Raw genomic sequence first — 26,103 nt, 5'->3', positions numbered from 1 at the left:
GGCTGCCTCATTTTGGAGATGAAAAATAGTGATTGTATATTATTTTGACTTGTCTCCTGTGGGTCCAGTTACATTTGCTTAAAAGCATTTGATGTCTGCTTCACCCAATATGTAAGAGATATGGGTATGTTTGTCGATAATGGAGTTAACTTGGATTTGTTATTTAGAGGTACCTTCAGAAGCTGACCCAGGACATTTCATTCTTGGTGGTGTATTTAGTTGAAAGTTCGTGGGTTTTAGTAACACTTTTATTTGTAAACCCTAACAACTGCAGTTTCATGCTCAGCAACACTCATAACATGAATATACATCACAAGATGCTTTGGTCCAGAGGTTCATAGAAAAGTGCATATCAGTTCTCGCAGCTTAATATCTCTTTTCAAGTCACACTGTTTGAAAGGTTATTCCAAGGCACAGGAGAGTCATAAAATATTCTTTTAACTAGAGGAATTTATCTTCTTCTATGTACAGTAGGTGGATAAAAGTAATTTCACCAGAAACGAATGTCGTCATAGCTCTTCTTCCTGTGCATATGATTACTTCGCGGTTTTGAACTAAATGCTTGGTATGTATAACTGGAGTGACTCACATAGTGCTTTTCTACAGTTGTCTGATCTGCATCGTCCTCTGTAGAATGCAAACAGCGATGGATCTCACTGAAAGTGGGCTTGTGCCCCCTTTTTAAAATGAAACACAGATGCACTGGCTCCTTTTTGCCTTAAAACGTTTTCTTCTTTTTCTTTTGTGAAAAACAATAATGGTTAAAAGCAAGATGAGGGTAGAGAAAAGGCAGCAGGCAAAAAATATTAATGGCTTTTTCTGAGAAACAAACAAGCAGAAGCTACACTGCTTTTCTTGGTCGGAGGGATCGCAGACTGAATAGTCAGCAGGAAAGCCGTTGTTGCTTATCAGGTTATTGTAAAATTTTATTGAAGGCTTTCCTTTTGAATCCGAAGTGAAGAATCCAAATCTGGGCTTAGATTTTTCTTCAGTCAGCTTAAATGCATAGTAGCCTTTAATCTTGACTTTATCAATGTAGTATGCTGGGAAGGGAAAAAAACCCAAAACAATTCAAATGTTAATAAAACCTTGTATGACATGCAAACTTTCTGGTAAGGAGTTCAGATTTCAAATGATTAATCCATCAATTAAAAAAGTGTAATTGCATCATAAAATATTTACTTACAGCTTCTAATAATACTTAGCTGTCTTAATTAAGTAGAAATAGTGCATCATTGTTTTTAAAAAAAAAAATTAGAAATTGGGAATTTTCTGGACCTCCACTGTGAAAGCTGGATTTGAACAGGGTTTGAGCTGGGAGCTTCTTTCCTGGGAAAAGCCAGATGCTGCTCTTTACTGAACCCAGCTGCGATGACTCAAGGGGAGCAGTCACTCACCTGTGCCATGAGAGGAGCTTTCTGAAAATGCCTGCCCCGCTCCAAACCCAGCTGTTCAGCCCTGCAGTGTGCATGACTGTATGTTACACCGCTGCACCCAAGTGTTGGGTGAAGACACTTCAATGAAATCATAAATAGCAGTCCTTGGTGAGTAAACTTCTCTCCAGTTCATGTGTAAGCAGAGAGCATAGTTGGGAATGTGACCCAGATTAAGCAAGAACATTGTAAATTGGGGGGATCTTTCTGTGAGTACTATGAAGTGTCATGTTATCTGAAAATTAAAATGGGAATACCACAATGAAGGGCCCTTTAAACAACCTTTTCCTTTAATAACTTATTTCCTTTAATAACGTACTGTTCTTTTGTTTGCAGTGTGAAATTAGAGTGGAAAATGGATCAGCAAATGCTCATTAGTCTTATAGTAATTGAGAAAAAGCTAAGCACTGGAAGGGGAATGCTCTGTTTCTTGTTAGTATCCAAAAGTAATCTGAAGCCATGCTTAGCCATGAGTAAGACCTGTCTCATTTTTTACGTAGCTAGCTCCTAGAGAGGAGAAACCAGGATACGTAGGCTATGTTTGGGGACAGGTGCCTCAGAAGAGCTTTTAGATGTGCCATGTCCTGTTCAGGGCACTTGCTAGTGCTCACCAATAGGGAATAGTGAGTGCAGGGATGTATTATATGCCTTGTTTTGGCTGTATGGTTCAGGTACCGAGGCCCTTCTGGTATCCTGTGGCGCTCTGCTTTCCATTTAAGGTTTGGTTACAGGAAGAGGGGTGGGAGGAATGAGGTCCCTGCAGCATTTCTCATACAATAAGCTATTGCTGAAGATGATTGCCTTGAACATTTTTGTCCTCTACCTACATAACTGTTATTAATTCTCTAAAGTGAAGAACTAGATTTCTGTAGGTGCCCAGGAGAAAGCAAGTAGTGGAACAGGAACTAGAGTTTGACTCTCCCTTCAACAGCAGCTCCTTAAAAATCTGGTGACCTGCTGTATTTCTTCTGTATGTCCCTCCAGGTCTCCTTGGACTTGGTTGTGCTTACTTGTCCAATGACTCTAGTTCAGCAAGCAAGTAAGGAGGTTCCGGCCTTTTTTTGTAGACTAGGAATTAAGAGTTGTCTCTTGAGAGTTGTTGGTCTGAAGTGCCATCTCTTACTAACTTCTGAATACCTACTCTGCTGTATACGCATGCCCAGATGGCTTCTCACATGGTTTAAATGGGAAGCAGCCGTGGCTGCATTTCACGTGAGGGGCTTGATGTCATTGCTTTGTGTTGTATCTGCCCTGAGTGTGACTGCAGATTCAGGCCCCTCAGGGGACTGAATGCTGATGTCCAGTTGCTGCATCTCAACCAGAGCTGCTTGCTCTGTCTAGGGCAAGTCTTAGCTGCTTGGGAATGCTTAAGGAATGCCTGGGTCTGTGCCACGGAAATGGCTCTGGGGAACTTAAATCTATCATATACTCACCTTTTAAAACCTCTTGTACGTATTTTCCTACGTAATAATTTCGAAGTTCATCGTTGTCTAAGGACTGGTCATCTATTCCATTTGCTGTGATGTAAATATCGATGTCACCGTAGGTTTTTTTAATCCACCCGAGAACTTTGCGCATTCCCCAAGGCACCACTGCCAAACGAGAAGGGGAGCTCAGGCAGGTGATATCCTGCAGAAATTGAATGTCACGATCAAATTCATACTGGCTCCCATTCTGAGGTTCATGAATCACAAATCTGGTGGTGAAATGATTCAGCGCATAAAAGTCAGCTGCACCTTTGACAAGCTGCTTTTCCTCGCTTGTGAAAGATGGCAACGAAGAGTACGAGAGGCCTTTTCTATTTTTAAAGCCAATGTATTCCCTCATAGTAGCTGGATAGTCCCCAGTTTTAAATATGGGATCGGCAAACCAGCCTATTTCAAACTGAAGAAACCTGTTGGCAGCTTTTGAATGAGATTCAAAGTAGGGGTTGGCAGGCTCAGCCCAGTCTGAATGCAGGGACAGGGACACTTTGCCATACTGAAAGGAACGGTACTGCTCATCGTATATTCTCCAGGCCATGGCATGTGCTATTAATAAATTGTGTGCTGCCTGATATGTATCATTACTGCTCCTATTGTAGACATCGCTTAGCCGGTTAGGCTCGTTTATTGTAATCCAAAGTTTAACCAAATCGCCAAGTTCCCGAAAACATAAAGCTGCGTAGTCTTGAAAAGCATAGGCAGTAGACTGGTTCAACCATCCTCCTGTCTGCAGCAAAGGACCCGGCAGGCCCAGGTAGGCGTGAGTTGGATAATATAAGGTGACCATGGATTGAACATTGAGTTTCAGTACTTCGCTAATCACGCATCTGTAATACCTAAGAACTTGCCTGTTGACTACTGACAAATCTCCATTGGGTAAAATTAGTGACCAGTCAAGTGCAAATCTGTAATGGGTGACTTTCATTTTTTCCAGGAGGTCAAGTTGCTTTTTAATACTGACAAAATCTGTGCACTGTGCTGGTCGGGTTTTTAGTTTCACCCCTTTAACTTTGTGCAGGAGCCCATCTCCTGTGATGTTCCAGAGGTACAGGCTAGAATCGCAGAACTGCGGTGAGGAAGCCATGGATTCTGCCTGTGAAAATAAAAATGGTATGTTACAATGGGGTTTAATTAAATGAATGCGTGCTCATAGTCTGCATTTCTGCCTGTGTTTGGCTGTAGGATGAGTGCTGGATGTCAGGAGGTCCTGCTTAGTTGCTCTGAGGGGAAGAGAATAACTGACTCGCCTGTATGGGCTCTGTCTGTGTAGTGGTCATCATCTTACCCGTTCTGTTCCTTCATCTACAGAAAACTTTAAAATTGCACTCTCCTTTCTATTCAGCTACACACTGGCATTTGCCCTGCCACCAGCCTGTACGACATATATTTTCACACAGATACATCTCCCAGATGGAGTTCACTCTGTGGTCATGCAAACAGCAGTTCTCACGCAGCTGGCAGGAGAGCAGGGTGGTAAGAACAAGCACCAGGGGGTATACAAGGCAGGCACGGATTATTTTGGCACTGCTGCTGAGATCAACCTTGTGAAACTGTGGCATAGTGTTCCCTGGTCTTACTGATAGTCCTTCTGCTCGTGCAAATATTTGACATAATCAGCTTGTAGCATTTAGTTCTATCTTTACTATCTCCTACTAGTTAACAAGGTTCTGTATAGCACGTCTTTTTTTTTTTTTTCTATTTCAGTTTTTTAAAATACTTCTTGTAGGATTTGGAATACCAATATAGTGAACTTTAAAAATTTGGATTAAATCTGATTTTTTTTTTGAGAAAATGGACTTTTCCATGCTGTATATTAACAAAACATACAGAAGCTTTACTTTTTTTCCTATGGTTGTCTGTGAATAGATTAAATTACAGAGTTTTGTTATTTTTTGAGGCTGATGTTGGTCATTGGACTATCTTTCTGTATGCAATGACAAAAAGAGTATCCCAACACTGGCTATACATACGGTTAGCTTATCTACCACATTTAAAGTAGAAATAGGTGCTGTACGAACCAGTTTGGAAAAAAGGTGGTATGTTGTGTTTTCAAATGTGAGCTCAGATGGTAAAAGGTGTATGTGCTGATGTTGGTTATCTTTGCCTGTGGTATAAGTCTTTTTAAAGAATGGCTTGTTACCTACTTAAGTGGCACTCAGGCTCAACCCAGGAATCTGTTTCTGCCTTATTCAGTAGCTTTAGACGAGACCTCAAGCCTGCAGGTAGCTCTGCTGCCACCAGCGTAACCACCTTGTCCCTGCCCTGTGCCACCCTCTCTGTCGCACTGTCACAGGCATCCCTATGGTCACACTGCGAACTGGATTGGGAAACTCCCCTGGTTGAAAAATAACCCAGGAACAATCGGTTGGGGTCAACTTCTTGGTCTGAAATTCCCTAATCTGATCTGCCACATGGAGATGCAAGCAGAGGGAAGGCAGTGGAGGGCCAGCCAGCCGTGGAAGGGCTCCTACAGCAGGGTCTGCTGCTGCAGGAGCACCCAGCGCTCTGTGATTAGCTCACCCCAAAACCTGTAAAGTACATAAAACTGAACCTATGCAATTATGGCTAGGTTTAACTTCTGTTTGCAGTGTGCATTGAGATTCCTGAACGCAGGGTGCCATACACAGTCATTTATTCACAAAGTAAAGTTGTTGATAGCTCTTCCTCCAGTGGTCTTCCCAATATTTTACGCTTACCTTGAGAACAGACTCAGTGATACCCCAGGAGAAGTCACAGGAGAACTGAGCTTGCAAGCTTGGGGTAGACTCCCTTGGGAAGAAGCCATTTTCTCGTATGATTTGTTTATAATAAAGTGCAGATGACTTGGGAATCCTTTCCTTTTTTTCACTTTTGAAATCTACATAAAATAATCCACGCCTGATGTTGTAAGCATGTTGCCATTCAAAGCCATCAAGGAGTGACCAGGCTGTGTAACCAAACACATCTATGTTGTCGTATTTAATAGCTGTGTAAGAGAAAGTAACATCCATGAGTCTTATATTTAGAACTCTAACATATATAAGGGACATTTATAAGAAAGATCTATTCACTTTGAAAATCTTGAGGGTTTCTCAGCACTCATAGGGTTGTTGGCCCATTGTAATTCATTGTAAAACTGTGACAGACATTATATATCTTAGTCTTTATTCATTAAAAAAATATGTACATCACTAGTTCCTTAAGAAATTAAATTACTGTAGTATGCTTTATTTCTGCTCTGACCAAACATGTAATATTATGCCACATCCAGATTTTAAGTTGCATTTGATGATTTGTAAGTAATATATGCCAATAAAATTAGAGAATCGTGACTAAAAATTAAGGGTGCAACAGTTGATCTAGTTTATGACTTTGTATTTGTCATGAAGCTAAAACTCTCTACCTTTATTTGAAAGATCTCTGCAATCTCTAACATTTAGGAATGTCTATTCAGCTTCTAAATTGAAAAATGAAATGTGTTGTTATGGGACATGTTATGACTTTAGAAGAAGCTGGGTTGATCAACCCAGAGACTGAAGTGCTTGATTTATTCACAGAATGGGTGCAGCGCGTGTGTTTTTTCAGGCAATCTTAATGTCCCTCCACCTTGCAAAGGAGTATACATAAAATCTTTTACATATTTGAGAAAGGTTACAAAATGACTGCTTTCTCGGACGTGGAACCCGATTCACCAGGAGGGGCAGCAGAACTTCCAGAGCAGCTTCTTGCTGGACACCAATTAAAACCAGCATTTGTTACCTATTTACAGTGTGTGCCAGCTGGCAGCCTGGACAAAAAAGGCCAAACCCCATGGTCAGTCATGTTAGCTGCCTGTTGCCAGCTTTAAGATAGGAAATAATGCAGAATAACTCTTCATGTTAACCATATAAGAGCTGGAATATCAAGAACAAAGCAGTGACCAAGTGGGGTTACTGAGGATTTTGACACAGGCAGAATGACAGCCATATTTTACCTGTAGTCCACTGAGAGTAAGCCAAGGGATAAAGATGAAGTAGTCTGACTTAAAGCTCTATTTTTGCCCAACATTGCTTTGCCTTATTTTTTCAGGACATTTCACTTTGCATAATTTTGTATTTCCACTGAACTTCCTTGTGTTACTCACACTATGCTGCAACTTCAGCAGGAGGCAGTTTTGTACAGTACTTGTATTCATGCAGCACAGAGTAACAAGGTATCCAGCAGTACTGTCAGAGTCCGGCATGGTATTTTACTAGCTGCTGGATGACAAAATCATAACGCCCAAGAGCTTGTAATGTAAGTGTATGAGAAGCTGATAGACAAGGCCAGAATACTGGTAAGGATGTGAGGGAATGTAGCAAAGCAATACAATGGCAAGTATTTTTCAAGAAAAACAACTTCTAAATATTAGGGAAACCATGGGAGAAAGTAGAAAAATGTCTGCAAATATCAATTGCAAAACACAGAGCTGGAGAATGACGTAGAGGACAAAGAGATAGGCCAGAAGGGCCTTCTAAGTAAAGATGAGTACTTCATGTCTGCAGTGAGGAAGGTTGAACAAATGGAAGTAGACATATAGGGACAGCATAAGTGACAACTGAGGAAAAATATTTTTTTCTAGAAGCACACTGAATGGATGGGGGCTAAGTTTAATTGTCAAAGCAAAAGAAGCTGTGGTACTCAGGATAGTGCATGCCTAGATGAGAATTTTTGGCTGTTTAAATGGGTAGCGCTATTTTATGTATATTTTGTGGTAAGAAGAATTAATAGTTAGGCACATGAGAGGTAGAGATCCTGTGGATCAGCATGAGAGTATGTTTGTAGCATTGCCTGCAGTGGCAGTGAAAGGAGAGGGCAGAAACAGAAGTCAGGATCCTCACTGAATGTTAGAGTGGGGATGAGAAAATCCTCCCAAAAACCAAGGGGCTGGCTGAGGGCAGGAACAAGGGGCTGAAGGTAGAAGAGGTCAGGGGTTAATTAAGCTCCCTGTGTCACCAGAGGTGACACCCACAGAAGGAAATCTCAAGGCATTTCTGTGTCTGCTATAGGTGGAGCCTTGGGAGTCCTTCTGCAGAAGTAATAGTTTCAGCATTGACAGGTGTATGCATGCCACTAAGAAGCTGTAGTTTCAATTGCATCCTTGTATCATAATTGAGGTCAGTTCATTGCAATGGTAATGTTATACATCACATATTTTCATGACTCACAGTGCCGTGAGTTACAGACATACAGTGTAAAGTTTACAGCACTCTCCTTGAACACATACACAAGAGTATAGCTCTCTGTAGGCTGTTACATGCTATCTTAACAGCCACCATGCCATTACAATTTGGCCTGTATAAATGATGTTTTGAGGTTAACATGATGCAACTGATTTTGCTGCGAACAGCAAATTTATACTTGACTTCTCTGTAAGTAAAAATAGGAAAATAGGTTCCACATAGTATTAATGATCAGACAAATTAAGGTTCGCTTCACAAAAAATGCATTAGTTATGCATACTGTATTTTGAGGCAGAGGTTGAAGTATCTGCATACGTGAAAACATAGATGACAATTCTTGAGAAGTAGCTATTGGTTGAACATTGACCAAGTATTTCAGAAGCGTGAATCCATGGATAGTTATTGCAGCCAGGTCTGCTGCAGAGAATTAAAAAAATTCAACACACTATGGATTTTCTTATGTATGTGTCCAGAAATCTACCTGTTCCACACCTCCAAATCCAGGCCTGCATCTAGATTTTCCTGCTGTGTCACTGCAGTATTTAAAATATCATAAGCCAAATACTGGAATGTAACCTCCTCAAAATGTGGAAAAGGCAGGACCTATCTGGGTGATTCAATGATTGGGACAAGGGGATCAAGTGCACCCTCAGTAAGTTTGCAGATGACCCCAAGTTGGGCAGGAGTGTTGATCTGCTTGAGGGTAGGAAGGCTCTACAGAAGGATCTGGACAGGCTGGATCGATGGGCTGAGGCCAACTGTACGAGGTTCAACAAGGCCAAGTGCCGGGTCCTGCACTTCAGTCACAGCAACCCCATGCGGCCCTACAGGCTTGGGGAAGAGTGGCTGGAAAGCTGCTCGGCAGAGAAAGACTTGGGGGTGCTGGTTGACAGCTGGCTGAGCATAAGCCAGCAGTGTGCCCAGGTGGCCAGGAAGGCCAACGGCATCCTGGCCTGTATCAGAAACAGTGTGGCCAGCAGGAGCAGGGAGGTGGTTGTTCCCCTGTACTGGGCACTGGTGAGGCCACACCTCGAGTCCTGTGTTCAGTTTTGGGCCCCTCACCACAGGAAAGACACTGAGGTGCTGGAGTGTGTCCAGAGAAGGGCAACCGAGTTGGTGAGGGGCCTGGAGCACAAGTCTCATGAGGAGTGGCTGAGGGAGCTGGGGCTGTTTAGTCTGGAGAAGAGGAGGCTGAGGGGAGACCTTATCGCTCTCTACAACTGCCTGAAAGGAGGTTGTAGTGAGGTGGGTGCTGGTTTCTTCTATCAAGTGACTAGTGATAGGATGAGAGGAAATGGCCTCAAGCTGTGGCAGGGGAGGTTTAGATTGGACATTAGGAAAAATTTCTTTACTGAGCGGGTTGTCAGGCATTAGAACAGGGTGCCTAGGGAAGTGGTTGAGTCACCATCCCTGGAGGTATTTAGAAGGCACGTAGATGTGGTGCTTAGGGACATGGTTTAGTGGTGGACTTGGCAGTGTTAGGTTTACAGTTGGACTCGATGATCTTAAAGGCCTTCTCCAACCTAAATGATTCCATGATTCTATGACTCTGTATCGCACAGTTGCACTATGTGAAGTTTACAATTTGAACCAACTTTCAATATATCTTGATAATCTTCATTTGGAGCTTAATTACGTTTGTTGGTGATACAGTGCTTCCTGACTTGGTGTCAGAGTAAACGATTACTCATGCTTTCCCTTTTCTGAGGATAAGAAAGGTTTTGTAAAGGGATCTGAGCCATTCCGTCACTGCAGTGTGGCATCAGCAGTGGGACAGCCTGCTGGGAGCATGGCTCTCAGGACCAGCAGCTGTCCCTCTCCCAGCGCTGAACCTACAAACTGGGTGATGGGGAAGAGAAATACTGATTTTGCAGAGGCTTTAGGTTCTAACAGCATTTATATGCCATATGAAATTAAATCTTTTGCCTTCAGAAAGCACCCCTGTACACTTTATGAACAGCAAATACCAAGATTAAAAGTGTGTCTTTAAAACATATTTTCCGTTTGGTGTGCAATAATCCTGAAGAATGATTGCCCTTCTCCTGCTGATTTCCTTCGCACATTTTATGTTGGAGTAGGACCCCAACATGGCAATGACAGTCTGTAGTCACTGTCTTGTTTCCCTGCTGACAAGGTATGTACCTGCACAATGGTTTTACAGTTGGGCTGCCAGCAGTGAAAAGTGATATCCAATAGATTTGTTTTTATTAATTTCTGCCTCAGTTTTGCACTTATTTAGTTTTAAAATCAAACGCAGATGTTGGACTTCAGCTTCCTGGGACAGGGACTATGAGTTTTTTCTGTGTTTGTACAATACCTAGCACCAGTAGATCCTGATCCATGACTTGTACTCATGCAGTATAAATAATTAATAATTAACTTAGTTGCCATTATGTCTTTAAAAAAAACACAATTAAACCATTACAGAACTAAATATCAAAAGATCTTAAAAAGCTCTCTGAAAACCCAACAACTAACTTGTGTACAAACCTTGTAAAACCTTATTAATGAAGTTTTTCATCATGTAGATGGCTGTGGTGTCGTCTGTTTTCACATGGCTGTCAGTGAACCAGCCATTCTCTGCAATCAAGATTCGAGGACTGTTGTATTCCAGTTTAATCCAGTTCAGTACTTCCCTCAAATTGAGTGACAAATTTTGTCCCATTTTTGGTAGAGTGTTTGGAGGTTTAAAGTTATTAGGACCAAAGGAAAACGCAAAGAAGTCAGCTGTACCCTTTATGTAGTTTTTCTCATCCTCAGTAAAGCGTGGCAAAAATGAGAATTCATTTTTCAGTTCTTCTGGATAATCACCGTCCCCATGGATGGGTTTAGCAAACCATCCGAGTACTCTGTCCATAGACTGCTGACATTTAGAAATGTCCAAAGCATCTTCTGACTTGTTAGGTTCAATCCAGTGGGATCCCAATACTATGGACATCATCCCCTTCTGATACGGTTGAAACTGTTTTTTGTAGTTATGCCAAACTTTTGCATGAGCCTGATGAGAGAAAAATAGCATTAAATTGTAACTGTAATAAGTCTGTGTGCATCATCAGCTAGACAGGCAGGTAGCTGCATCTGATTCACTGCAGACTTCTATGGAAATATTAACAAACATTTAAGGTGTGCTAATTACCCTGCACAGCTGTAATGGGCAATTACTGTTATACTGCAAGGTACCTCAAGATGATGGTAATGCTCAGTATCTCATGTGGGCTGTTCCTACGACACATTAGGGCTGTGGCTCTTTGCCTTTTAACATAGGTCTGAATTTCACAAGAGGTCCCAGCAGGGATGTGAGTAGCTGTTAAATGGACACTTTGGGACGAAACAGCTGTTAATGGTGGGATCTGAACTCTGTGATCTAGATAGTCCCATCTAGGTCTGTCTCTGTCAAGCAGTGATTGCTGGTATGGTTAAAATATTAAACCATCTTTACAATTGTTCCATAAATTATGCATCTCAAATGATGTTTCCTTTGTCAGTGTTGGCTCTTTACTATTAACTGCTGTGTGCTATGGGGGTTACCTGGATTTACTCTGATCAAACCGTGTCCACCCCATCCCTTTTCTTGGGATACACTTCATTTGTTTTAGTTTGGCCTAATCATATGAGTAAGTGTTCAACTTTTGATGTTTGCACAGTCCCTAAATGTAAAAACTTGTAGAAAGGACCCAGTGGCAAAGTTTGAACCCAAATGTCAAGTTTCATGGTTCTGTGTGAGAATTTTGATCCAGGATTTTAGTTAATTTCTTCTTTGAAGCCACTATAATAATAATTTTTCTGACAGTACATGCAACAGCACAGAATGAAGCTTATTCATTTTAAGTAGAGAGCAACAACACTTTGGTTTTAAAAGGAAATTTGGCAGCAGTATCTCATAAGATCTATTGGGTATGGCATGTTTTATTACTCATAATCAGCTGACTATTGACTGCCCTAGGACAGACAGAAGTTTTGCTATTCATGGTAGTGACAATGAAAGCATACCTTGTATCACATATTAATTCCATTTTTTCTGATTATCATCATGTTTTAGAAAGCTTAACATTGTCACACACCAGAATTACCATCAAATGTCATGTTGTTAATTACTTAAATAAGAGAATACAGCAGTCAAAATTTACACAAAAAAAGGAATACAAGGGAGACTGAGGAACCACTAGCACTGTCAAAGTCCCATAGGAAAAGGGGAGAGCTAGGGTGTCAGAGAAGGGTGACTCTGGATTGCAACATGAATTACACCAGAGGATCTGACACAGGGGAGGGGAGCTGACCTCTCCCAGCTGAGCAGTTGTCAAGTAACTCAAGGTTTACCTTATTCCTGAAGTGTGACTTTATACTCTTAAGCTGGAAAGAAAATAACTGTTTGCACCCAGAAAAAACATTGAGAAGCATTGTGAAACACTTCAGAGTGCCGAGTTAGACTGACATCATTACCAAGCCAAACAGCATTGCTTACCTTCGACAATAATTTCAGTTAATTTATCTAGAAACACACAGCCTTGACAGTTTAAAAAAACAAAAGACCTGATGTCAGGTAGATATTTGGTTAAGCTAGGGAGTACCGAAGAATTACAGTCTGTGAAATTTTGTGTATCAGTTGTTTACGGTTTCTAAGGTCATGCTCGTAACATTTGTTCAAGGTCTGTCTTTGAAAACACTGATAAAGTAACATTAACCTTTGAAATGCAGGTTCTGTAGCTGAAAAGGGAAGTCAGCAAAACCGTACTCATGAGGCAAATTGGAAGATACAGTTAAAATACTATAAAAAAAGATTACTTACCAGTCTCATCAGAAAATTTAAGTGGCCAGTGCCATCTCCTCAGTTACCCTCACTGTACACTCCCAAAGGTCTAGCCTGGGGTGGGTGTTGGGGCCAGGCTTGCTTTGTTCTCTGCCTCTAGTGATTTCTCACCTGGTTGGTATATTTTTTTTTCCCCAGACACAAGCTACTAACACCACTGTTTAATCAAAGGTATATAGTTGTGTAGGCTTAACAAGAAAAACCCTGCTGAAGGCAGCTGTATTACACACAGTGCCAAGTAGCATGACAACAGCACCAGGTAGATCTTAGCAATCACACATTTCCAGGTGAAGTGGAGAAAGATGGCTTTGCCAAAACCCAACTAATTAGAAGGCAATATTGGCATATAAAAGACAATCAGGGACAACTCATTGTATTCATATGCATCTTCAGGAGGTTGATTAGAAGCAAGTAAAGTTACTATTAAAAATACTGTCTATAGTAGAGAATACAGCCACAGGTATAATTCTACAGGAGTAGACCTCAAGTAAAAATAAGTACATTTAATATGAGTCAAGATCCCCATACACAAATTCATATGTGTCACTGATGTATCTTAATTCTGAGGGTTAACTCTACTGAAAAAAAAGGTCACTCTCTATAGTAAGGGTTTTTACAGACTTAGTAGAGACAATAGTATTTGCTTGCCTATAATTCTGTTTCGAGTTGTTAATTATCTGTAAAGCAGCTTAACATTCTCAGATGGAAGGTGTCCACTAAGTGCAAACTATTGTTGATGGAATCAACAATACATAATTTGTTTTGTAAGACCACATATGAAACAAACATCAATTTAAAAGCTGTAACATACATTGAATTGGCTATTTTGAGTAAATCTTGACTAATCTTTTTTCAGTTAGAGTTTAATCCCTAATCTTTCACTTTCCTTGTTAGATCAAGGACAAATGTCAAGGCTAAGTACACAGTGAAAGCAGGATCAATATTGTGTATTTATTCTAGATACATATGACATTAATTTCAGCATATTTTCCTGGTATTAATACAGAAATTATTCCATAGACTTGAAAGTCATAGAAAGTGCTAAGTCAGTTAGTATTAACCATGTAAAAAGGCTAGATAAGTCAATTTAATAAAATCAAGACAACAGTATTGTTCTCTCTTCTTGAAATATTCTCATACCCCTTCAGACTCTAATCCTGTAATTTATCATGTACATACACAAATAGCTTACTATTGAAAGATCAATACTTTCAAATTCTTAAGATATCTTGAAGTCAAGCAATTTTCCTTGAATGTCTCAGCAATGAGCACACAAAACAATGTCAGGGGTATATGGAGTTATTTTAGTGTACTGGAGAGCAAGAACATTTAGGAAAACTAGAATTAAAAAAATGCTAATAAAATGATTCTGGCTTTGTGTTTGTTTGGTTTTTAAACCATGAAGAGCTAGAATACAGAGTCTGATGATGATGGTGTTAAACATCACTTTAGAAGAACGGTAGGTGCGTGTGGCTTATTTGGAGAGTATATTTCAGTTCAAGGCCCTTTTGGTCTGTGGTAAAGATGTCACGTAGTCAGTAGAGCTAAAGCCCTTATTTTGCAAACTGACTCTGAAGCTCAATCCTTGTGAAGAAAAAAAGGGCTCTTGAGATGTACGCAACTAAATTTCTAAGAGCACGGTTTGAAGGACTAAGGCTTTACTATCAAATTTGTTGTATGCTGACCGTCTTGCATCTGGATTGTGTTTTTCCTGGTGATTTTCAAGAAGTGTAAGAAAGCTAACCTGAAAACAACAAATCATACAAAAAAAGTGTGAATCAGTGCTGAATTCTACATCATCATTGATGGCTACTAGAGTTTGAAAAATCTTCCAGCAAAGACATTTACAAGCACAGTCAATTCTGCTGTCCACCCTAGAGCCGTACTTCATGGACACAGATTTCCCTCCTCCTGTAAGAAATACGGGCACTGCTGTAGGTTCATCTTTCTAGATCCTGAGGAAAGGAGGCCTCTTTGGAGGAAGGGAAGAAAGGGTTGGATGTAGAGATAAGAATTATTCACCATTCATTCAGGAGAAATTTTTTTTTAAGGAGAATGAATTATGGGACTTCTCTGGGACATGCTCATCCAAAGATCCCAAAGGCAGCAGTGTCTACAAAGAGATCCTGGCATAGTGAGAGCTACCAAAGAGCTGGGAGTAATGCAGCTAGACACAGAGATGAACCTGATCTGTGATGGATCTGTATGGAGACACCATATTTGAAAGGGAATTTATTGCCTTTTACCAGGAGGCGATATGAAGGTGTGTCCATGAAGAAAATTTTTAGGGAGATCTTATTCTGATAGTTTTCTCCTGGGCTTTTTTGCCAGATGAGAAGGAGTGTGAATGATCTTTAACAGGAAAAAAAAAAAAAGGCCCTTTCTGCCTGTTACATAGCAAAGACAGAACTCTCCGGAGGGCACTGATAGAGAGGATGAAAAGAAGACAGCTTGGATTGCAGTTTGTGATCTTTACAGATCTCAATCTAAATATAAAAGAGCATAACTAGATCCAGAGAAAATGGTAATAATATATCAGGTATATATCTCATTTAGCTACAGCCACAATGATTCATCTGCTTTATATTTCCTTGCTTCTTGTCAGATTTATTTACTGTTAAATCAAAGAAATCCATCTAATTTTTCTGTGTGCAGTTTTTTTCTTCTCTGCACCAGTACGACAGCTGCCTCAGGAGCAAGCTCATAGTTTCTGTATCTTCTTTGATGTGTCTTTCAAGTGTCGCATGGCAAGTTACATGTTATCATTAGCTGTTTTCTGATGTTGCTTTTGTGAAGTACATTTTCCTTTAATGAAGAAAGGAGATGATACACTTTTGATGTCTGCTCTCCATCTGGTATAAGATTCCACATGCTCCTCATGTTACCGGTAATGATCATAAAATTGAACCGAGATTTATCTAAGTGAACCCCTTAGCAATTTATAATTGATAAGTGTCAAACTTCAAATTTCCTATTCATTTCCATGGAAGTAGTATCAGGTCTTTTAAAATGATCAGTGGCAATTATTACTCTCTGTGTATGAATAGCATACATAGTAACATGCAAATATGTTTTTTAAATTGAAATTTTGAGTTCTTCTGTGGGTTATTTTCCCCACATGGATCGCAGCCTTTGCTTCCATGTTCACCAGCCCCCTTTATGGGTCTTGAATAGCAAGACCCATGTAAAAGGCAGGACTGTAAGTAGATGTATCTGGGGCATTCCCTTAAAAGGATGCAAGGCACAGAAGGAAAGCACAGGTAGTAGGTGATACAGCATCTGCAAGGCCTTGTGCCAACCAACACCATAGGGCTCTGGGGCTTGATGAAAACAGATCAATGCTACTTTTGTTGAAAAGCCTTAATAAGATCATTATCTACCTAATGACCTACCTGAACTAATTCATGGAAGCATATAATTTTTTAATCAGTTCTAAAATGCATGGACTTTTTCCTTATGCTAGCCAATTATTTGAGATTTAAGATGCTCGATTTCTTTAGCCTACTAAAATTGATAGTTTAAGAGAAATTTCTTCAGCCGTCTTCTAGAGATGCAAAAATCTCCCACAACTTTCAAACTGTTGTTACAATAAAATAATCCAAAGTCCAAAAGAGCAGAGGTTTATGGTTTGTTATATTGTTTTTGTGATTCTATGAAACTTAGCTTCAGTTTATGATTGATATATCACATAAAAGCACTCCTTTATAGAAATGGTGATTAGTTTTCACAACACTGCAACAACAACAGTGCACTGGTAAATGAAACTAAAAGTAGGACTCATGAGAGAGCCTCATTTATGGTTTATCCAAAGGTACTACAAAAAGGCTTAAGAATGATTAATCAGCAATTTGCTATGTAACAGTGATGGCCAGATTAGTTTCTTTTGATCACTACAGACCTGTTTTTCCTGCTCAGCGTATTTCATGGGTGGACCTGGTAATGTACACAGTGTGGCATGGAGAATAATATTGTCTTTCAACAGCCTGTCCAAAAATGATGCCCTGACATGGATAAGAATGTGGCTCCTCCTAAAGCCGCTGGCATAAATGCGAATCTTCTCAACATCTTTAACAGGCTTTGCTTCACACTGCCAAAACCTGACATTTTTGTTGATCTCTTATTTTTGGGAGGACATTTTTGGTTTGCAGTGGTAAATTAGAAGGTAGCCATAATACAGTGTCTGAGAAATGGATTTGCCTATACCAGTCCTGAAATAAAAAGCCATGTGAAATATCTTTAAAGAGAGATTCTTATAACATTCCTTGCCTCTCAAAGGAGAGACATTTCACAACACATGAATCCTGATTATGCATCAATGCATTATATTATTGTCAACAATACTAAATAAACTGAAAATTTAGATACCCACAAAAATCTTAGAGAAAGATTCTGGCTAGTTGGCTTGAAACATATAATACCACCTGTGACTTCTGTGGAATGACTGGCTTTAATTACGTTTTATTAAGAAAAAAAATAATTTATATATATATGAGTTGACTCATGTCGACTGGCTCCTCAAGAGCTTCCATTCCACCTCTAACCCCAAACATCAAACTCCAGTTCCTCAAATACATTGCTACAAATTTGACATTCTTCATAAAGACCTAAAATCTTCAGAAATTTTACAGTGCCACAGGAGAGAACTGCTAATACATTAGGTAATGTTCATGGCGCTGTAAGAAAGATACAACATGAAAATAATTTCTGTCCCCAAATAATAAAAAACTAGTTAATGGATTGTGTGTTGCTGAAAGTCTCACTAAGTCTTTCATTTAAGTGATTGATTTTATACTCAGATTCACAGACTTTAAAGCTAGAATGAACTATTAGATCACATCTGAGATTTAAATAACATTGACTGAGGAACTTAGGTCACTTAGTAATTTGTATATCAGACCCAGCTGTGCTTGGCTTCCTGGAACTCTTCAGCAGAGGCGCTGCTCCCTATGTGCTGTGTGCTGCTTACACGGATTTTAGAGAGTGGGAAAATGCAGAGACTGCCTAGCTGGTACCCCACATTTGATTGTGCCTCTCAGAAATGCAGGCAAGCAATGCCACAAATTTACATTGTATCTTTTACGTGTATTATATCAAATATATTTTATATAGCACTTGGAAATAAAAAGAATGATTGAGCATCAGTTCTCTTTGAGATGCTTCACAAATCTCCATAGTTAAATCATTGTTGTGCTAAGTCTGAAATCAATGACTCAGGATGTTTGATGACTTTTCTATGTGTAAAACTTCTACTGACTGCAGTATGAATTCTCTGAAAAAGAAGGTTCTGCGGGTTCAAGCCCAGAAGCAAATACAATAAATAGAAATGGTCAGTTGCAGAATATTTTTAACTACTCCGGCAATTAATTTTTTCTCACATGCATACTTCTTTCTGTAGGACAAATATATTCAGATTTATTTGCTCATTATATTTCTAATGTATGGTAGGTAGTAGAAAAATTCTCTTCGTGACAGCTAGGAATAGTTTGAGCAGGGGGAACTATACTAGCTGCTCTATCAAACAGAAAGAGGACAGTGACCTGCTCTGTAAAGTACTTTGAGCACTACAGATGAAAAAAATGCTGTTATTTATATTGTTAATTCTTATCTTAAACTGCTGTTATTGGAAATTGTTTTAAATTATAGCAAGAGAAAATAAGAATATAAGCTCCTATGCATAGGAACTAGCTACTCTATAGAATGAAATTAATCATCTATCAGAGGAGATGCTGTAAACTCTGTAATGCTGTTGAGAATGCCACGAACAATATTTGCACTTTTTCCTTAAAAAATATGACCCACTTCAGACTTCTCTTTTTGTCCTTCCCGAAGAAAGAGTACCGTGAACTTAGGACGCAGTACTGCAGCTGTTGAAGCTATCGATCATGGGATCAAGCCTTTTGGATGTGTAATTCTGTAGAAGACAGCTGCTAAATAAGACTGACATAAAAATTAAAATGCTGAAAACTTCACGGAAATAATGTAATTTTGAAACTCTCAAATACTGAAAAGGATATTTGTTTTCTTCCAAACCCAAGAACTGCTGACCTTGCTAGTTTAGCAATAAACATTTTGCAATATGATCTTACTAAGCTAGAACTAATATTTATATATACATACTCTATTGCTAGTAGAATTGATCCAATATGCAAATGCAAATAAATTTAATTTTAAACTAATAGGATAGTCATTTCGGTGTAGCCGAATGAATGGTCATGTCACTGTGTTTAACTAAGTGGAAAGAATAAAGAAGGAAAATCATGCTCTTTAATAGCCAGATTTTGTAGGCAAAACCTAATTTAAATAAAATAATAAACAAACACTTTAAAACAAGTAATTACTGAGTCAGCTGTTGTGACAACAACAATAAAATCAACATCAGGAAATAAAAAAACCCCTGCCTTAGCTAAGGGTTATTTCTTGGTGTTTTCACATTCCTTGATTATTTTTTTTAAACATTGATTACATGATTGATTCCTCCCATCATTTCCCATGGCAGTGCAAGATCAGTTTGTAAAAATCTTACTATACTGTACCTTGATCAAATTGTGTCCTACAGAGTAGACGGTTGCTATTTTCCCTCTTTCTCCAGGAGCATGAATACCTGTGCCATACCCATGCCAAGCAACTAAATACGGATTGTGGATTGTAATCCAATACTTAACACGATCCCCAAAGGTCTGGAAGCAAAAGGTGGCATAGTCATTGAAGATATCAATTACTGATTCGTTTTTCCATCCCCCATATTTTTCTTGCAGCATCAAGGGCAGGTCCCAGTGGTACAGTGTAACCACGGGGTCCATATTTCTGTAGAGCAGAGAGTCAATAAGGGTGTTATAATACTGGAGTCCTTTTTCATTGGGAGCTGCTACCACTCCAGTAGGAAAAAGCCTTGACCATGAAATTGAAAACTGGTAAAATGTAACTCCCAAAAAATCCAGAGCAGACAAATCTTTGTCCAACAAGGTGTAACTGTCACTGGAGGCGTCTGTGCTGTCAGCATCCCTGAACTCCGAGTGGACGAAGCGGTCCCAGATGGAGGGGCCTTTCCCGTCCTTCATCCAGCTGCCTTCCACCTGGAAAGCCCCCGTCCCTATACCCCAGAGAAACTCTTTGGGGAAAGTGTCATACAAAAACACCTGTGTTTCACTCACGGGGCTGAAGTGGGGGTCCTTCTTCCACACAGATCTTCCCTCTCCAGCAAACCCAGTAACTATCCTTATGAAGACTAATGTCCAAAAAGCAACAAATCTCTCCAGTCGTTGGCCACACATTATGCCGGTTTATAGAGCCAGTGTTAAAAGTCAGATTTCTTGCGCTGATGCTGAAAAAAATCCATTCATTCATTTGCTGGAGTCCCTGCTGTGCGGACTGTCTTCATTTGCCACTAACTGCTGGAGTGTCTTATCAAAGCTTCACTAAAAGCTTGTGATCGTAAAAGCCCTGTCAATGATTAGCCTGAACTGTGAGACCTAGAACAGGTCAGAGAACAGCGTAATTTTTAGGGAGGTGGCCTCTGTATGACCACCGAGACTCCTAGCTGGTTTCTCACTGCAGGAAAATAGGTTGCCCAAACAATATAAATGCTAGTAACGAATTTATTTAAAGCTCAGTGATTTGGATGGGAGAATATAGGTGACAGAGGGTGCTAAGAAGCTATCACATCCTTTATTCCTCATGGAGCTGTATTTTGAGGAAACATGGCAGAAATATAATTCAGACTACGTAGTCTCCAATTAAAAGGTGATTTACCCTGTCTGTGTAATTGGATGGCTGGAAGGGCAGTGTGTCATTCCTCAGTCCTGCCCTGCTCAAACTTCCTACTTCTGCTGAAAAATTCTCCCTGGACTCATGGGAAATGTTGTTGTGGACAAGAGACATAAGCACATCCCACTAACTATAAAAACACAAAGCAAGTCAATATTTCTTTCAAACACATGCAACTGTTTTTCTATCCTATATAAGTCTGCTGTACAGCACTATGTACAGCAGCAGTACAAAATTAACAAGGGTCTGTTCCAGCTCTTAAGCAATTTCTCTGGATTTCTTCAAATAAACAAATAAATTAGCAAAGACAAGTAGCCCCCAAAAATGTTATTTCAGTATTAATTTAACAATCTTGGTATACACAGCTGGGGCAACAGTACAGTGAATATCTTACAGAGCAGTTATGCAATATAATTTCATCTTTTAACATACTTCAAATTACAGCAAAACTACATGTGTTGAGGTATAGTCAATGTACTCAATACAGTAAGACTGATGCCTACTGTTTTTGCTTTTCTTGAGGTACAGTAATATAAAGCGTATCCACACGCAGACCACAGTTGCTGGAGATTTGCAGAACAAGACAGCAGTGTGAAGTAACTTCATACGCAAGAAAGATACACACTGAAATCTGAACATGGGAACAACTTATCACCTAAGTATAGCACTCAGCTTGGATGAATTAGCCCTGCTGGCATGTAAGACATGGAAGTCCACATGGACTGCTGGTCTACTGCCGCCTTACTGCCCCTGCTACCTGTGAGAGCATGCTTGCGGCATTGCATAATGCCATTGACACATACCTTTAGTTTAACAATAAAGCTGATTAATCAATAGAAGGTGGAAGACATTTTATTTGTTTGTAAGATAAACAACAAAACCTCAATGCATATTTGTAAGCATTTCTCTGCAGTGCCTTTGCAAGAAGCAGTTTCACCACAGATGGAGAAGAAACCTCCCACTGACATCTTCTGCACTGCAGATCCCTGCTGGTGGGGTAGCCATGCATCTAACATGAGTCTCTCCCACATAACAAACCCAGCCTCCCTCAACTACCTGAAGTAACGGATCCACACTCCTCAGCCAAGATCCTACCAAAGGCAGCTTGGGAAAGAGAGGAGTAGATAGGGACTGTACCAAGTTGGTCTACAGCATATTACTGACATGTTCCTTTTTTATTCTACGGAATAGCATTTTAAAATGCTAATTTGGATAGTTATTGCATAAACATAATCCTTCTATTTTAACATTTAAAAGCTTTGATTGTCTATATCATACTTTATGAAAGAAAACCCAAATACAAGTCATCATGGCTGCCACTATACTTCTAAAGCAGTTAGTTACCATGATAACCAGATGCTTGAGTTCAAAACACCCACAACAGCTCTGTAATACCGTGGCAATGTATTGGCAAGGTAAAGACAACAGGCTTCTCCCCACTAACTACAGCAGAATTAGCACCAGTGGCATCTTGTTGCAGACAACGTGTTGCATCTGCATGAGATGTGAAAGGTGCAGCAGAGACTTGTGCTCCCAGATGCTTGATCTGGACAAAGTTACGAACTGTTATTTCTTTCCTTATTTTTGATATGACTGGGAGCATGCTATAATCAGGGTTTGAAAATGTTTCAATGTTTCAAGCTCTGAATCCAGTTTCTTATTGCTTTGTCATATTTAACTGTTTGGGCTATAATGTTACTTGATAAAGAGGAAGCAATTTAACTGATGAGAATCATACAGTGACTTGAATTTGGAAGGAGGTTTTGATTAGCTGAGCAAAGGGTTGGGGAAAGGAAACACTGTGACTGTTAATTTGGAAAACAGCACAGAAGATTGAGATGTGATCAGGGGCTGTTAAGAAGTGAGGGTGCAAAGGGAGGGGAAGACAAAGGAAGTAATTATTCCACTAGCTCAAGTGACAGAGTCAGTATAGGCTCCAGCCTGGATGCTATACGTGAACGTCAGTATGATGGTGCACAGGGGGATTCCCTGCCTCTGGCTGTGCACTTAATGAATCTGGTTTCAGAATGAATCAAGGCTGGGAGAGGCGGAGATCTCCAGGGCACTTGCCATTACTGTTACAGTAGTTGGGAAGCCTAATGATGATTCAGTTCCGTTCTTAGCTATCAAACTTCCTTTTCTATCTTTCCCTCTGCCAAGGCAAGTGATTTAAATTATGAAAACAACTTTTCACTTGACCACTGAATAAGTACTCTCCTTGTTTTAGGGGCTTGGCTTGAAAACCTGGGGTTTGATCTGCAGAAATGCTGAACACAATAGTTGAAAGGAGTAGAGTTTTGAATGTGTGCAATGGTAGGCTGAGTTTCCGAGTTAAGACACATTCACTCTGCCCCAACATGCAAATGAAATGAGAGAAAAGACCTAAAGACAAAGTTCACTTAGAAAAAGTGTAATGTTTACATTAACATCAGCTGCTCAGATCTACTAGTGCAAGGTGCTCAAAGAAGCACAACTTATGCAATTGCCCTCAATGGTGTGATGCAAATCAAACACTTATCTTTACCTTATACAGCAAAAACTGTTTGAGATGGCATCAAGTCTTTTCTGAAGACACAGAGTTGTGATGGTTACTCTAGAAAGCCTAATGTAAATAGAAACTAGACCACAGATTTACAAAGAATTTTTGGAATTTTTTGTCTGCAGCAAAATGCTAATTCTTATTTCTACAATGTGAAAGAAAATTGATTTTCTGTACTGGAGACTCTAGTAAGCAATACATTCCCTGCAGGATTCCTCCAAAGTAGACCTTACAATACAGTAAATCAGTATTTTAATGCCTATTAATGTTATGTAAAAATACAGAATTTAACCTGAAATTTCAATTTCAGGAAACATTTTTTTGTTGTGTTTTCTTAATCATCTCAGCATTACCATACTGTATTTCTTTAGGGCAATTCCTAACCTCAGAGGTCCTTTGGACACATGTGAAGCTCAGAATATGTCTGTTCCATTATAAAGATTTCTTAAATGATCAAAGGGTATTGTCCCCTAAAACACATGAGAAACACTACCTTATGGACTTCAAAAGTACCTCAGTATTAAGGAACAAGTATCTGCCTTATACTTCAATTAAGTTTCAAACAATTAAAAATAAAAGTTTTGTAGAGCAGTAAATAAATCATTGCTTCAAAAGTTGCAATAAAAGTTGATTTCAATTCCAAAATTGTATCAACATATCAATATACAAAAATTTGAAAATAAATAATACTAACAAAAAGAAAACAGACTATTTTTTATTTCTCAATATAAGAAAATGTGTTTTTCTTATAAACAACCTCATCCTTCAATAACAAGACAAAGCCTTCACTAATAATAACAACAGTAGGACTATTTTTATTCATTAGGGGAAAAAAACCTCAAGCTCAAGGGTTAATATCTCACTTTGTTCCTGTATTTTGGAAAAAAACAACATAAAAAGCCAAATTGTCTGTGATTTTCAGAAAGGTAGAAAACAAGTCTAATTTTAAAAATTATTTGTCTTAGTTGTAAATAGAGTGATGATATTGAGTGTACTTTAACTACTTTTTAAAAAGCTGTACTTTTAGTTGGGTAATATGCCTCTAAAACATGACCCATGACATCATGACAGACTCAAAAGGGATATTGCCTTCATTTTATCTTGCAAAGTGCATCATAATACAATGAGTATTCAGTTTTGTTTCCTGTTGCAGAGCAAGGTTTCCCACTTCCAGTGGTTTCATAGCCATGCATGTAGAAACAGAGGTATCCTCTGTCCCCCCACCGTACCCAGGAGTGAAATATAGTCATTCCAGGTATTCAGTCTGATCATAAAGGGTTAAAATCTTGCCTTCCGAGAAGCATGGACATGTCACAAGCCCACAAGCAAATACTGCGCTGCTGGATGTTATTCTAGGTAGCTTTATCAACTACAAATAGAGATAACCACCTGCAATAACTCTTTTAGCATTATTTCAACAGTCTGGCTCTTACAAATGTCAGCCATTTTAACTACTCTTTAGTCCTGGTATCAGGAATACGCACAGCTTTAAAAATTACATAATGAGAATTAAATACGTAAATACAAACATATTGCTGGAGATGTTTTTCTAAAGTGATACCAGTTTTGTTTGCATAGCCATTATAGTTGAGTGCATATGGAATACCTTGCAAAACAGGCTGAAAAGCACAGCCTGTGCTGTGGGTCTGCATTTACTTGCTCACTCTGTCATGTGTTTCTTATGCAGAAATCCAAATTCACAAGCTACGCTAACGTTGAAAATATGAGTCCACCTGACCATATGCGTTCATAAAAGAACAGTAGCAATTGCTATACAAACAGGGTCTTACGATTACTTAAAGTTCAATTTAAAGAAATAAACAGGAATGGTAATAGGTGTCATTAACATTCACGTTTTCTCAGACTGGACAAAAAGATCTGACCTATGTAATTATCTTTGCTGGAATTTGATCATGCCACCAAGAACACAGTCTCTTGTTCTTGAAAAAAGAAAGAAAATGAATACAGAAGGTATACAAATGATAGCTCTGGAAATTGCAGAGAAGTACAAATTGAGCTTGTACTCTTTGCTTTTTTTTATGAGTGTTTTCTAAATCAATGGCAGTATTTCTCATGTCACAAATTCTGTTTGGCCTCCCCATTCTTCTCCAAGACTAGCAATAATTGGCGATTCAGCAGGTTGGCAGAATCTAAACATCAGACAAGTAATTATTGAGGCAGGAACTGTTTTTATTTGGTTTGCCCAAGTTTATTTTCTCTCAGCGTTCAGCAAGTAGAGGAAAAAAACCGGAAGAAAACATACAAGATTTCATTGGAAACTGATCAGAAATTGAACAGTTAGTGGGTGACGACAGAGCATAACTTTCCAGTTTCTCTTGGACTCCTCAGATGCAGATGGACTCTGAGCTCTCCTAAACCTTAACGTGTGGGAGAAAATACTGTAGAGGAATCAAAGCCTGACGCTTCCTGCACAACCAGGAAAGAAGAAAGAGGGGACCAACACATATTCACTACAGGGAAATGATTTTATGTGCTGCGCCGATTCCGACCTGACTCATGGTGACTGCACTGCTGCGTTACTAGCTGTCCAGGTACTTAGGACGGCTTGTTTGCGTTAAAAACCGGTCAATCCCACGGAGGCCTGGCACTGTTCCCCTGTTCAAACAGTAAGGGCTGTCAGCTCTCCTTCTCTGTCAGAGGTGACCGAGGACACGCCTATTCCTCGCGGAGCTGCAGCAGGCAGAAGCCCACCATTTTGACGCGAGCTGCCAGACCCCCTCCCTCAACTAACGGGCCAGGACCCGCAGCGGCCGCCCAGGCTTCCCGCCGAGGCCCGGCGGGGCGGTTAAGAGCGGTTAAGCCCGCGCTGCGCCCCGCTGCGGGAGGGGCCGGCCGTCGGCGCCTGCGGAGAGAGCGGAGCGGCCCAAGGGACACG

General features: G+C 39.8%; 1 protein-coding gene across 1 annotated transcript; it reads right to left on the bottom strand.

Moving 5' to 3' along the window:
* Positions 1-622: 622 nt before the first annotated feature.
* On the bottom strand, positions 623-20,175 carry KLB (klotho beta). Its single transcript, XM_010574542.1, has 5 exons — positions 19,438-20,175; positions 10,588-11,095; positions 5,614-5,882; positions 2,867-4,010; positions 623-1,043 (listed from the first exon to the last, which is right to left on the bottom strand). Exons 1-5 carry the CDS (start codon positions 20,173-20,175, stop codon positions 682-684), a joined length of 3,021 nt encoding a protein of 1,006 aa, XP_010572844.1. The 3' UTR covers positions 623-681.
* Positions 20,176-26,103: the final 5,928 nt, after the last annotated feature.

The sequence above is a fragment of the Haliaeetus leucocephalus genome, unplaced genomic scaffold, assembly GCF_000737465.1.
Source record: "Haliaeetus leucocephalus isolate CR32 unplaced genomic scaffold, Haliaeetus_leucocephalus-4.0 Scaffold439, whole genome shotgun sequence".
In the NCBI taxonomy this organism is placed as follows: domain Eukaryota; kingdom Metazoa; phylum Chordata; class Aves; order Accipitriformes; family Accipitridae; genus Haliaeetus; species Haliaeetus leucocephalus.
Note: the sequence above shows the minus strand (reverse complement) of the source record. Positions and strands in the feature narration are given on the sequence as shown.

What these genes read in the sequence shown, in the direction of transcription:
- KLB (XM_010574542.1), bottom strand. Translation starts at nt 20,175, where the DNA reads ATGTGTGGCCAACGACTGGAGAGATTTGTTGCTTTTTGGACATTAGTC. An exon ending in CATTAATAAGGTTTTACAAG is followed by an intron (nt 5,883 to 10,587) that starts GTTTGTACACAA and finishes TCTCTTACACAG; the next exon opens with CTATTAAATACGACAACATA. An exon ending in CGTACAAGAGGTTTTAAAAG is followed by an intron (nt 1,044 to 2,866) that starts GTGAGTATATGA and finishes TTCCCTTCCCAG; the next exon opens with CATACTACATTGATAAAGTC.